Source organism: Atta colombica, unplaced genomic scaffold (assembly GCF_001594045.1).
Source record: "Atta colombica isolate Treedump-2 unplaced genomic scaffold, Acol1.0 scaffold100, whole genome shotgun sequence".
NCBI classification, from domain to species: domain Eukaryota; kingdom Metazoa; phylum Arthropoda; class Insecta; order Hymenoptera; family Formicidae; genus Atta; species Atta colombica.
In genome coordinates this window covers 1627270-1640876 of record NW_017259185.1, presented here as the reverse complement: position 1 = coordinate 1640876, position 13607 = coordinate 1627270, and the positions used below count along the sequence as shown (strand labels likewise).

Here is a 13607-nt window from a genome sequence, read left to right as displayed (position 1 = left end):
TTATCACCGTTATAATTTCGTTAAATACTCGATCATTACAAGATTTTCACATTTTGAGTACGTTGACCATTGCAATGTAAGAATAGGCTTGTTTATTTTTATAGACTTGTTACCAAAATAATTTAGATTCGGTAAATTTCAGTTTTACTGTTGAACATAAATTACACAATTAGTTTGAATTTTCAAAAGCATTGTTTACGAATGTTATGTATTTTTAATTAAATATCACATACAAGCATTGAATTAATATACTAATATTTCAACATTTGCTGGCTTTAACAAAATTTAGATTTCGTTTCAACAAGATTTTTTCCATTTCTATATTGTTATTTGTTACAAAATTTAACTATATCCTTTGATTTTTATGAGACTAATTGCGCTTTAATTAATTGATATTCCTTTTGATAAATTAAATCTTTTTTGCAATACGCAGTTATCGTTTATTAAATATTAAATTTAAATTATATAATATAAATTATATTAAATTATACTTGTTTTAAATCTTGAACAAAACTTGCGTTAAAGATTGCTTTTTGTCAGACGCAATGCGAAACGTAACGAATTAAAAGCGTCATTAGGGATCATTATTATCTTCAAAGCTGGCCACTTCAACATGAAATGGAAAACGATATCCTAGTTGTAAAATGTCATATAGGTATTCACAATTACGTGGATCGCGCTACGGATTCGCTGTATGTACACCAAACGTCTACTTGACCGCTTATGGCTAAATGGGACGAGCGGGGATGCTTTACATTAAATCCACTGAAGAAAGATTCTCCCCACTATAACAGAGTGCTGCGCATATATTTGTCCGGGACTCGTATTTACAATGTCGATATTAATCGACCATACAGAAGCGACCTAAGTTCATCTAACCGACAGATCCGGGCAACAAAAGTGAAATCAGAGGGAGCGCGCGGGGCAACTTATTCACACAACTTTGTTCGCAAAAGCTCTTTCGACAAATGGAAGTACATTATTGTTCCACTTTTCCGGTTACTGTTGAGATTCATAATAATTATCAGGCTAATGAATTAAAGACAATATATTATATGCTCAAAAAAAGAAACTAGTACTTTTCCCTGACGATTGTTACTATACTAAAAAAATTTTCAACTATAATTTAATTAAAGGTTTTTTTTATAATTATAAATAAATTTTTGGTATCACCGCTGGATATATATAATAGTGATAACAAAAATTTTAATCTTTTGAAAAAGAGATTTTATAAAAAAGAATTTGTAAAAAATTATAAAAGATTCACATTTGAAGTATAATTTTATATTAGCAATAAATTAATATGACTATAATGCATCTACTTCCACTAGCCGTTTTTAAAAAGCAACATGAGAATGTCAAATAAAAACACTACGCTCTATTGCACTACGCCTTTTTACAGAGATGCGCTGATATATATGGGATGCGCGCTATTACCCTCAATATATCTTCATTAAATCGATTCGTGTATCTTTCTATAGTTTCTGCGACGCATCTTGATTACCTACTCGATAAGAAACGTCCATCAAGAATTTTATGCGTCGGAATTGGTTTGATTATATGAAGCATGACTTTCACTCGCCTTACCAAATAAAAACTAAGAGGTTGTAGAACACACAAATAATCTGAATTTCGATCTTGATGTATTTGTCCTCCTTGTTCCTTGCAATTGCTGAATATTTTATCGCGAAAATTTACAGCTAATACATGCAGAGCGAGCATCTTGTTAATTTTCAGAGATCCGTATCAGAGATTAATATAAGATTTAGTACAGATAAATTCTGCCCAAATAATACAGAAAATATTTACGATATAATCAATATAACGAAACATCGATGTTTTTATAAAAAGTGCTGAAAATTTTGCTTTAATTAAAAACTTTCTAATAAGAGTCTAAATATGAGCTGTTGTTTTGTATGCAGAGTAATTTTAATAAAAATCTGTGACAGTAAAAATCTATGCAGAGTAATTTTAATAAAAATCTGTGACAGAAAAGGACGTGCATTTACTATTTCTTTTTTTCTTATTCTGTTTTTTTTTCTATCTATTTCTCTCTCTTTTTCTTTTTCAGGAATTGTTAAAATATTGCAAATCTATCAAAAGTAGCTTTCTCATATTCAGACTCTTATTAGAGAATTTCTATGCTTTAATATATATTTCTTTCTTCGTTCATGAATAAATTGTGATTTATAGGAAAAATAATTTCTAAAATATGAAACATCATGCTCCGTTTATTCGCGAGATTAAGATGTTTATTTCATTTGGACAGCATTGGTCAAAAAGAATATTGGCTAACGACATCAATTACCATTTGGAAAGAGTAGTCCTTTGCGGTGCGATTGTTTCAAACTTTCTCGAAGCACATTCTTCATCAGCCAAGTTTCTAATCAGTCTTTGAGTATGGTTCACCAACGCGATTGAATTTAGTGTTCACTTCGCGATTTTATCACTCTTTTTCCTAAGAAGAAAAATTATGATTTTTCTTCCATTTCTTTATTTCGAGGGACAGAAGCTGAAGGTTTTGGACTTAAATTTTCAATATTAATGAAATTGTCTTGTCCAATAATAATTATCAATTCTTCTTACAAGAACACGCGTTTGACGCTTACAATTAGTTATACCACTTCTGGCCCTCTCAAAATTAGTAATCACGCTAAGCTCGTAAAGAACTACAAAGTGATTAATACTTTCGGGAAGTCACCGTATGTCTTTGGCGATTGGAAAAGAAGATCGCCAGACTCCTAGACAAGCGGCGAGAAGGCAGACGCCTGGCTCCTGATCTCTCTGTGCTCCGACGGACTGAGATCCAGCAACGCGCCGCAGTTTTGATCGCTGGCTGCTTGCTTGCCGATGAGCGCATCGATGCTGAAATTGCGCTTCTTGTCGACGCTCGTCGTATGACTAGCTGGCAACGTCGTGATCCTGGTGGAGGTCGGATCGATCTGCCTGATCGGCGGCGCCGTGATGGGCACTGGTTTGTAGAGCGGTGGCGGCGGTTCCAGGAAACCGCCGAGTTTCAGCGCCTCCAGGGTAGATGGAGAGAAGTCTAGTAATGGCAGACCGGGCGGTGGTGATAGATAAGCGGCTCCAGGATAAGCCAGAGCACCTGGGTGACTGCCGCCACCACCTGGACAGGGTCCTCGGTCACCACAAATAGCGAAAGTAGCCATAATTGCCCGGTCTCGCAGCACATAGTGCGGCGGCGGCCTCTTGTATCGCTTCCTGCGTCTCAGGAAACTACCATTGTCGAACATGTCCTCCGCCAACGGGTCCAGCGTCCAGTAGTTACCCTTTCCCGGGTTTCCAGGCTCGCGCGGAATCTTGATGAAGCAATCGTTGAGCGAAAGATTGTGCCTGATAGAGTTCTGCCAGGCGGGGAACTTATCGTGGTAATAGGGAAAGCGGGACATAATGAATTCGCAGATGCCGCTCAACGTCAGCTTTTTCTGCGGCGACTGTAAGATCGCCATGGTGATTAATGCGATATATGAATACGGCGGCTTTATCAAGGATGACGACATTTTGTCGGAATTATAACTGGATGGGGATTGATTGGAACTGCTAGATTTTCCTGATTGACTCGATGCCGACATCATCGAGTATGTTTTCTTTGAAGAACGTCCGCCACCGCTTCCACTGCTGCTTCGACTCCTGCCGACCGACGGCGGCATTGACGTCGGGGTTGGTACCGGCGAGCAGCTCGGTATCACCGGACTCGACGACGTCTGCGACGGCGGCGACAGGTCGTTCTTGTCGAGACTCACCGGGTCGACGATCATGCTGCTACTATCCGAGTCCCGATCGCTGTCCGCGCAGCCGTCGCACGACAGGTTCGACATCATCATCGCACGTGGCTCCATCGTGATCGCCGCCTCATGGGCATAAGGACCTGCCACCGAGGTGCTCGTTTATTTCGTCGTTGATCCCGCGTTTGGTTTTTCAAGATTATTACTCGCTCTCATTCTCCATTAAAAGTCCAAACTCCGCCCGGTACAAAATTTTATCAAAATATTTTTTTTCTCTTAGTATTGCTCTGATATGAAATCTTTGAGTTACTTTTTAATAAGAAAAAAATTGCGTATTACAAGTTCTAAGCTAATCATACCAAGTAGGCCGAGATGTCTCAATATGAGTTATTTCATTTATAAAAACATTTCTTAAGAATTAGTTGTATCAATTCTTGTCCAACATTTTGAAAGAAAACTATCCATCAGAATATAACAAAAAATTCACACTAATCATTCACAAAATTTCTTTAATACGAATAGTTGTTACATATAATATTTCTGCAACGATTTCTTCTGTCGAAAATTACACTTTAGTCTTCTCAGTTTTTAAACTAGAAGACCCGCCATAACTCAACTCGATTTATTCGATTAACGTTGTAATATAAGTTGTAGTAACGTTATACGGACACTAAACGATTCTTTCACGATTAAGTCACTTCTCGAAATTCTTTCGCGGATTGTCTGTGAAGAAAACACACGAATGACTTCTGTTGCGATATATTTCAACAGAGCGACTGTCACATTCAATCCATCGCTCTATCCTCTGCTTGACGATTGCTATCTTACGCTAATAGTTTGTTTCCACAACGATAACGGGATTTTTTTCGCTTCGCTCTGCTTCTTCGTCTTGTTTCCACCTGCGGATTCAAGCTGCGATGTCGCACACGTCAATCGTCCGATGAGGCATTGTCAAGGATGTCTCCCACGATCCATCTTCATTTCATTGTACACTTTTCACCAGCAAATATTTAGTATATTTTCGTTAGTTTAGTCGTTAAAAAATAATCTGCAGTCACACACGAGATGGTACGTCCTTGCTTCTTCATTAAAGAATGAATCGATGATTTTTATTCGAATTAAATCTGCCGAAAGTCGACTTAAGACTTACATCGAGATTTCACTCGTGAATTTTTCATGCGGAAAATGTCATGAGTTCCTTCTGGTATTGACACTTTTTTTTCTGAGATTAAGACCGAGATCGAACGTCACGAACTCACGGATGACGAAGGGTACACGATCGCGAGCGGAGGATCGTCTACGGGGTGAGATTGAGGCTTGAATTGATTTGAAGCGACCGCTTTGGTCCTACGTGGGCGGACCAATGGGCGGGCGTTTCGACCCCCACCTCAGTTCGCACCCCGTTAGACGAAACCACCCCAGTCGAACCGACGTGTTTCCACCCTGCGAGGGCTGCAAGAGTGGAGGAGCGACGTGGAAAATGGGGAGAAAGCCCCAGAGGGGGTTAGGATGGGAGTTAGGAAAATAGCGGGATAGTTAAAGGGACTTTCAGGGCGGGGGTTAGAGAGGGCGGGAGGGCGAAATTGTAACACTTCGAAGGCTGATTTGCTTTGAGCGGCGCGATGAAGATGGAACGCGAGTCGTTGATCTACGAGCAGACGCCGGCGACGCGACCTTCTTCATCGTGCGATTGCTTTCTCGACACCAATTTCGTGATGTCCCTTTTTTACAAACGGCGCTTTAAAAACGTCGGACAGAGAATTGATTTAATTTAGTATCTGCAGAAAATTAAGAGAGCATTTTTTTAATTTTGTAGTTTTATAATTTTTTAACCTCCGTTTTTAATTTAAAAAAGTTTCAAACAAGAGATGATATAAAAAAAACTCTTAATAACTTAGGCGTTATATTATGTTTGTTCGTATTGTGTTTATATTTTGTTATATTTTATTTTAATTAGCTTAATATGTAAAAATATTTTCAATTTACATTTTAAAATTATTTATTTGAAAATTATTTATTACGCCGAAGAAATATTTGGAGAACAATTCCTGTTTAAATTTATCTAAAAATATATCCTAGAATTAAATTTCGCCTTCTAAAATTCTTATGAATTATTCCAAGCATCTCATTTTTACATTTTAATCTTATTGGTTGAGTAACTTGACGCAGTAGCGATGTAGGGGTTAAGGAAATAACTAAGCGCCATTATCGCATTGCATTTTCATCGTGGAAGTGCTGCAACCAACCAACCAACCATCGACTAGATTCGTAGAATCGCCAACAGAGCGAGACGAGCTGCACGCATCACAAGTTAACTTCCCTGAGGCAGCTCAAATAGAATCTGTATTACGCCAGAGCGGTACATAGAGAGAGAAAGAGAGAGAAAGAGACAGATAGGTAAGAGAGAGGGAGAGGGAGGGACAGAAGAGGGGGAGAGAGAGAGAGAGAGAGAGAGAGAGAGAGAGAGAGAGAGAGATTGCTAGGGGTGAGAAAGATGCGCTAGTATATGTATATGTATATTAGGTTTGATAAATGATGTAACATTCACTATAAAATTTACTAAATATATTGATGTGTATAATAATTGCTAATAAAATAACACTAATAAAATAACACATTACACACACACACACACACACACGCGCACACACATACACACACACACACACACACACACACACACACACACACACATACACACACACACACATTTGTGTATATATATATATATAAAAGATATAATTTATTTTTGTTAGTTTAATGAAAATAAGAATATTTCTTGTTATAAGTATTTTATATTAATACTATTTTAAATCACTTCAGTCTTTGCTTAACAAAAGTTAAATTTGATCTTAATTTTATCTTTAAGCCAAAATATTTTTTAATTGTTTTCTAATAATAATACGGATAATATCATGAATTTGGTGGATTTTTTTGAAAAAATTTATTTAGATCTAGGATGAATGTATCGAAATATTTATGACATTATTTTGGTGTATGAGCGAGAGAGAGGGAGAATCGGGATGGGCGAGAGAGACGGGTACGGAACCACGATATAGATGCGGATACGAGTCTACCTGGGCGCACTATCGGTTCACAGAACCGAGCCGAGCCGAGAGCGAATATTGTGTTTACTCGTACGCATGGCTTTGCGGTGCAAATAATCTGGTATTATTGCACTTACTCCACGTATGCGCGGGCGAAACTCTTCTCTAACTGCCATCCCTCGCCGCTTCCGCTTCTTTGTCGCAATGCTCTTCGCGCCGGATTTCAATATCCGTTCACGCTAATATTAATGCGGCGTATTGTGTCATTGTGTCTCACGACGCACGAGACACTGTTAATGATTATTATTCGCTATCTTGCGTTCTATATTGTCGTGCTGTTTCATCTATTGTTATATATATTCGTACTTTAACACATTATTTCTAATTGTTACAATTGTTTTGTAATTATTTCTAGTTGTTTAATTCAAAATGTATATAAAATGTATTCTTTAAATTCTTTGGAATCTCACTGAAGAGTGAAAATTAAGGCTCTTGAAAACTAGAGGCTTAATTTTCAATCTTTAAGAATATTTAAGAATGAGATTTCATTTTTCAGAGTAACAATTCACTCTAAAAGTTTTAGAGAGTAATTTAACATTTATCTCGATAAACTTCGAAAATAATTTTATTCTTAATTAATTCGTAAGAGTGAAAGCAAAAGCTGTAAAAAATGAGAAAATATATAATAATATCTAGTATTGAACAACGAATGTTATTGTTTTAAACACAATTTTACTTTTATTTGTACAACAATACAATAAACTGTCAACTGATATCTTTAATCAGAAACAAGCAATTCTTTTATAATAAACGCGAGATCTGTAATGTGACGATTCAATACAAATATTTTCGCGCGTTCCTCACAGGATTTTTCTCATGCGAAGAATATCGCAAAGAAGTGTTGAAAAGCTCTGTGCCTTTCGATTTTCCTTGCCGATTCAGCGATTACCGCATCTTAATCACAAGTTCTGACCGATGAAGACGACCGGATAGAGGAAAGGAAAACGCGCGCGCCTGCTCCATAGAACTCTTCGAGGTTCGCCATTCACTTCACGGCGGATTGCGGATTCCGAGAGTTCCACTATTCGATCCGATTGCTTCTTACCCTGGACTCTCGTCGCTCGTATTTACCTCCTGATTTCTTCCCTCTTGCTCCCTTCGTTCCCACCGGTCTCCTCAGACCAAATCTGCTGGAAATTCCAAGACGAACCGCGGTCGGGTGTCGACTTTATACTCTCTATGAAACTATGAATAGTGGAGTGAATCTATGCTAGATTCGGAATCGAAGACACTCGATTGGATTAACCTTTTTTGATGATTGTTCGAATGTTTTTACATAAAATCCATAATTGATATTAGACATAATGCAGTATTTTTACGTAGATAATTATATTATTCAGAATATATATGAATTATTTATTATTAAAAAAAAATGAAAGAATATTTGAACACTTAACTTGAAGAAAAAACTTTAAGAATATATAGATATGAAATGAATTTACTAATCTTAGGTATAATGAATTGACTAATCTTTTTTGTCATCAAAGAGATTACTCGAACGTGTTATTAAACTTGTAATTGAAATTATAAGATATTATGTGGTTGTTAAGTATACAGAAAGAACGATTTTGCTAAAATATCTAAACATTTAACTAGATACAGATCTAATAATAATATTGTTAGTTCATTAAAATATTTGCGTAAAAAATTCAAACATGACAATGCTGCAAATACATTTTGATATTTTAGTTATCAGTTTGAGTGTTCTATATAATTATTTTCTATATAATTATTTCTATATAATTATAGTCCAACAAAATTTATTTTTAGATTTATACTTAGCTAAATTTTCAGCAAAATTGTTCTTTTGTAGATAATTGTTATAGAATATGTAAATTATTTATCAGAAAAGATAAATAATTTATAGATGTTTGAGAGAAAAGATGAATGAGAAAAATTATCGTACCTTGATTGATAATATGATAAATTACAACATTTATCAAGCAAGGATATGAATTGAAAATACATATATCTACATATTTAATAGATATAATTTAATTTTTCATGAAATATATCAGCCATGAAATGTATATCCAATAATGTTATCAGTTAAATTTCTGACTATATTGAAGTTCCAATTAATTGAATAATGTTATAATAATATTAGAAAATGTAACACTAAAGCAAGCAATAATTTACGCTACATCGTTTCGAATAATATTAAAATGTATTTTACAAATTACAAAAAGAATTCTTGGAAATATTCGCAACACGCGAGTAAAGGGATAGATTCATGGATTAAGGAGAACCGCCGACGCATTTCGTCGTCTACATAGCACTATGCGACCTAAAATCCTCAATCTCGCGGGAGAGCAGTCGACGTTGAAAAATAGAAGCGCAGTCGCTTTTGCGGTGACAAAAGCTGCACGGTGTGCAGCATAAAGCTCACAAAGAGTTCAAAGAAGAAGAAAAAGAAAAAGAAGTAGACGAAGGAGAAGACGAGGACGAAGTTGGTAAGAATTGCGAGAGGAACGTGAGAGGAGTACGGCAACGAGAAAGAGAGAGAGTGAGTGTTTACTAGTGGAAAAAGACCGCATTACCGCTGTATGGATGACGCGTCCTTGTCGTCATTCTTCCTGCGAAAAGCCAGCGAGATTTTGCCGCCATCTTGGATGTTGGTAAATATCTCATGCCGAAAGAGAGAGCCTTCAGTCGGCCGAGGGCGGAGAAGTAAGTCGCTGCTACTAGCCGATCCTCATGACGGCGGTGGTGGTTCAATTGGTGTAGTATATATAGTAACGTCGGAGTGGTGATGGTAGGATGAAGGGACTGCTGCGCAAGAAAGTCGTAAGCCGTCGCAGAAGCGAAGCGGGGGATGAGGGTGGAGCGTGCGGAAAGGTAAAGAAGTGCGAAGAGGTCTTGGCAGTACAAGGCGAATATCCCCGCTACAAAGAATACTGTCGGCTTTGCACCTTTTTCAAGACGTCGTTTTCCCGCTTCGTCGAGAATCTCACACCCCTTCTCTGCTCTCAAGAGCTCCGTCTCATCCTTTTTCGCCTCATGCCGCGTCTGCCACTTTCGCCACCGATGCCGAGATGTCCTCCGCACCTCCCTTTCTCTTCTTCTCGCATTGAATAGAAAGAGCCATTTACTTTACTTACTGCGATTCGGAGATGGTAAACTGGAGATTCTTCTTATCACGATTGAGTTCGTCATATGATGTATTGCGAACTTTGTATTTGAGTGAACATTAGCTGCCAGAAATAAAACGATCACAGATAAATCAATTATCCATTTAAAAAGTTGAAAGATGATTTCAAATATTTTTAAAATATTGATAAATATACATATATTGAAAATTATTTTAGCCTGTTTTAAAACAAATTATTCAAGATGAAAACAAGATAAATAAATTTAAATTGTCTTCACGGTGGCGAATGATTGGGATGGTTAAATTATGTGGTTCACCTTGTATACCATCTCATTTGATTTCGCGCAGATTGAAGAAAGACACCCTTCGGAGGGGGTCCGAAGGGGGTCTTCAATGGCGGCCCGATTGTGGTGAAGCCGCGCGACCGAATCTGAAATTCAATTCAATGCAAATTTGCCGGCGGGGAACACACTTACGGCTAACCGGCGAACGAGATCGAGGATTCGCTTAGTTGCTTAGGATGCGGTAAACACTTGCCGCTTTTACTTGAGATTTATGAAATATTGATGGACACATGTTGGCGCGCCCGACGCTAACGATGTCGTCATTAAGTGGGAAATACTTGAAGGTGAATTATCGGTGATCGCTCTTTCATGGGAATACTTTATTACCGCAAGCAGCAGTATTTCTAAGATCTTTTATACTGTTTTTAACTACTATCATATGATATATAAAAATAAGGAGAATTTATAATATTATGGTCTATTAAATTCAAGTCACAATAGAATTTTAATGATTTTTTGCTCTAATAATTTATATATTAATGATATATAAAAAATTATGACTTCTCATTAAAATTTTCTCTCTTTCTCTTCCTATTTTGTTTAATATTGAACTGTGACTTAATAATCGTTTATTTAGTGTAACCATATTAAATTGTTTTAAAAAAATTTACTTACGTTATAAAGGGCAGTAGCTTACGTTATAAAATTCATGCGCTAACTGTATAGTCCTTTAACAAAATAAAACGCGTATCGCAAACTTATACGGACCCGCGCGCACTCGAGCCAGAAGGGAGTACGCTCTCTTTCTCCGTTTCTCTCTTGAACACGCAGAGCACGACGGGCCAACGATCCCAATTACAAACATTTCTCATAGCTTTTCAGAGTTGCATTTGGCTGAGAAGGGTCACCGCCGTCGCTGCCGCTCAGTGCATTTTATGATTCCCGCCTCCGCATAGCTGAAAGTACTTTTTGTTTTCGAGTGCGTATGAGCACATGCGGGTTGATTTTCTCTTCTTTATTCTCCGTCCTCTTCTACAGCTTTCCGCTCCTTCACGCGTCGCCTTTCATGCAAAGCATACATTGCTAGAAATGTTCTTAAATTTCATTAACTTTTAAGTTACACAATTTGAATTTAATTTCATGACATTACATTATAAAGTTAATGTATTTATAATTAAAAAGTATATTTGTATACATATACATACAATTTTATGTATTTTTCATGAAAATTTATGAAATTTAATGTACTTTTCATAAAATTTTATTAAAAGTATATTAAATTTCATAAATTTAATGTACATATTCATTATATTTAAATAACTACTATAACTTAATTTTTAGTTAAATCATTCATTACTTTTAATTTCGTTCATAACTATGAGCTTCATTTACATGTAAAGGAAGCTCGTGGTTACATTTCTAACAGTGTAGCGGTCTGGTCTAACAATGAGTCCACCTACGCTAGATAAAATTACTTTGTTTTTTCTGCCATTGACATTTGGTGAATAGAAGTACTTTGCGGTTTTTTATGCTGAATTAAAATCCGTTTAAACATATCTATCTTTAAATATACTCTTTGTTTAAGATTATTGAGATATATTCTTTATTTAAAATTATATAGATAGCCAGACGTTTTATTACATATTCAAAAAATTACATATTTCGCAATTCTGTTTTCTTTCATCACTTTAAATATACAGGTATATTTCATTTTAAGGTGTACAACAAGGTACACCATTTTAGCCACAAAGAACAAACTAATAGAGAAAAATTAAATGAGAGAAAATATTATGATTGATAATTAATGAAATTAAGACTTAAAATTGTTTTTCTACTTTTCTCAAATTTGATCGATTTATTTTGAAAATACATTTTAGATATGCAGTGTAGTAATTTTTTTCTACGAAAGCACGCGATTTGTAATCTCAAAAATTTGCGATACATAGAACAAAGAAAGAAAGAAGATAAAGAGTGTGAGAAAGATGCGGTAGAACCTAAGGGGTGAGCCGTGGGGGAAGGGATGATAATTTGTTAGCGTGCGCACACCCCCAAATGCGCGAAATCCTGTCGAAGTGCGGCTCGTGCGGCGCATTGTTTCCTTGTTTGCCAGGTGTTTCGAGCACCGCGACCGAGTGGAGGCCGCGCCATTGTTGCGAGAGAAGTCGTGCAGCCGCTCTCTCTCTCGACAAAGCCGGCAATCCTAATGCTCTTTTATTGTGCATTGTGCGCGGCGAAATCAAGAAACAGGGTGGCGTATACACACACAAGGACGAGAGACGTGTTACACCGATTGTGCGGTTTGAGCATGTCGATGATGACGCCACCCTGGCGCTTTGTCACTTTGCTCTTGTTAAACGCGAGGATGAACCGTGTTGAAGTATTTTATAAGAATAGAATGCATAGAACACAGGATTTGCGAGATATGGAGTGAAAATTGTTGCGATTTCTATTTTTATTTATTTATATATTTATATATTTATATATTTATTTATTTATATATATATTTTTATTAGCTGAAAGTTTAAGGGTGATAAGTCAATGATAATGACAGAATACAGAATTAATACATATAATTGAAGGAATGAACGGAATAAAGACCTAATTACAAAATCTTGATGTTAATAAAAATTAAAATAACTTGTTTTTTTATTATATAAATGGGTACAATATCAAATGAATTTATGTAATATCTTTAAGAAGTTATATGTTACAATACTTCTCTACTACGATCAATATTACATGAAACAGCTAATTGCCGGAAAAAAGACCTAAGTAGAATTATGCCTCTATTTCGCCCATTCTGTTGTATGCACGAAAAGATTTTAGATAATTTTTTGGTTATGTTCTATTATTGGCTCTCAAAGACTTACTTCAATTGAATTTTTTAATAAAAAGTTATTTATATTTAATCATTGAAATATTAGTTAGCGTGATATTATTATTTAGTTGATTGATCGATTAGTATTTTTATATTAGCTATTCTTTATTTAAATATTGTTAAATGTTAATTTAAATTTCATGAAGCGTTACAGAAAATCATTGTTTTGGCTGAGATTTTTTTCTAATAAAAAAATAGAGCTGCAAAATTAAAAGAGAATACAATTTTATCAGTAAAAATTGAAATTACAATTGTATACTTACATGGTTTTATCTTGTTCATTTGCATTTTTCATTTCTCAATATATTAAGTGAAAATTTTACAAAATAAGAAATTATAAGCAATTATAATAATAAAAAGTTGTTTCATCTTTGCTAAATACTTGAATAAAAATGGAAAAAAATGTTCAATTTTTCTCATGAAAATAATTATCACGTCAATCTTATTCTCTTTGTTGTTCAAAGAGAATTATTTTTGAAAATCGAATCTTTTTTTTTTTTT

General features: G+C 35.7%; 1 protein-coding gene across 1 annotated transcript; it reads right to left on the bottom strand.

Moving 5' to 3' along the window:
• Positions 1-2714: 2714 nt before the first annotated feature.
• On the bottom strand, positions 2715-3871 carry LOC108685541 (forkhead box protein D3-like). Its single transcript, XM_018190396.1, has one exon. It carries the CDS (start codon positions 3858-3860, stop codon positions 2742-2744), a length of 1119 nt encoding a protein of 372 aa, XP_018045885.1. The 5' UTR covers positions 3861-3871; the 3' UTR covers positions 2715-2741.
• Positions 3872-13607: the final 9736 nt, after the last annotated feature.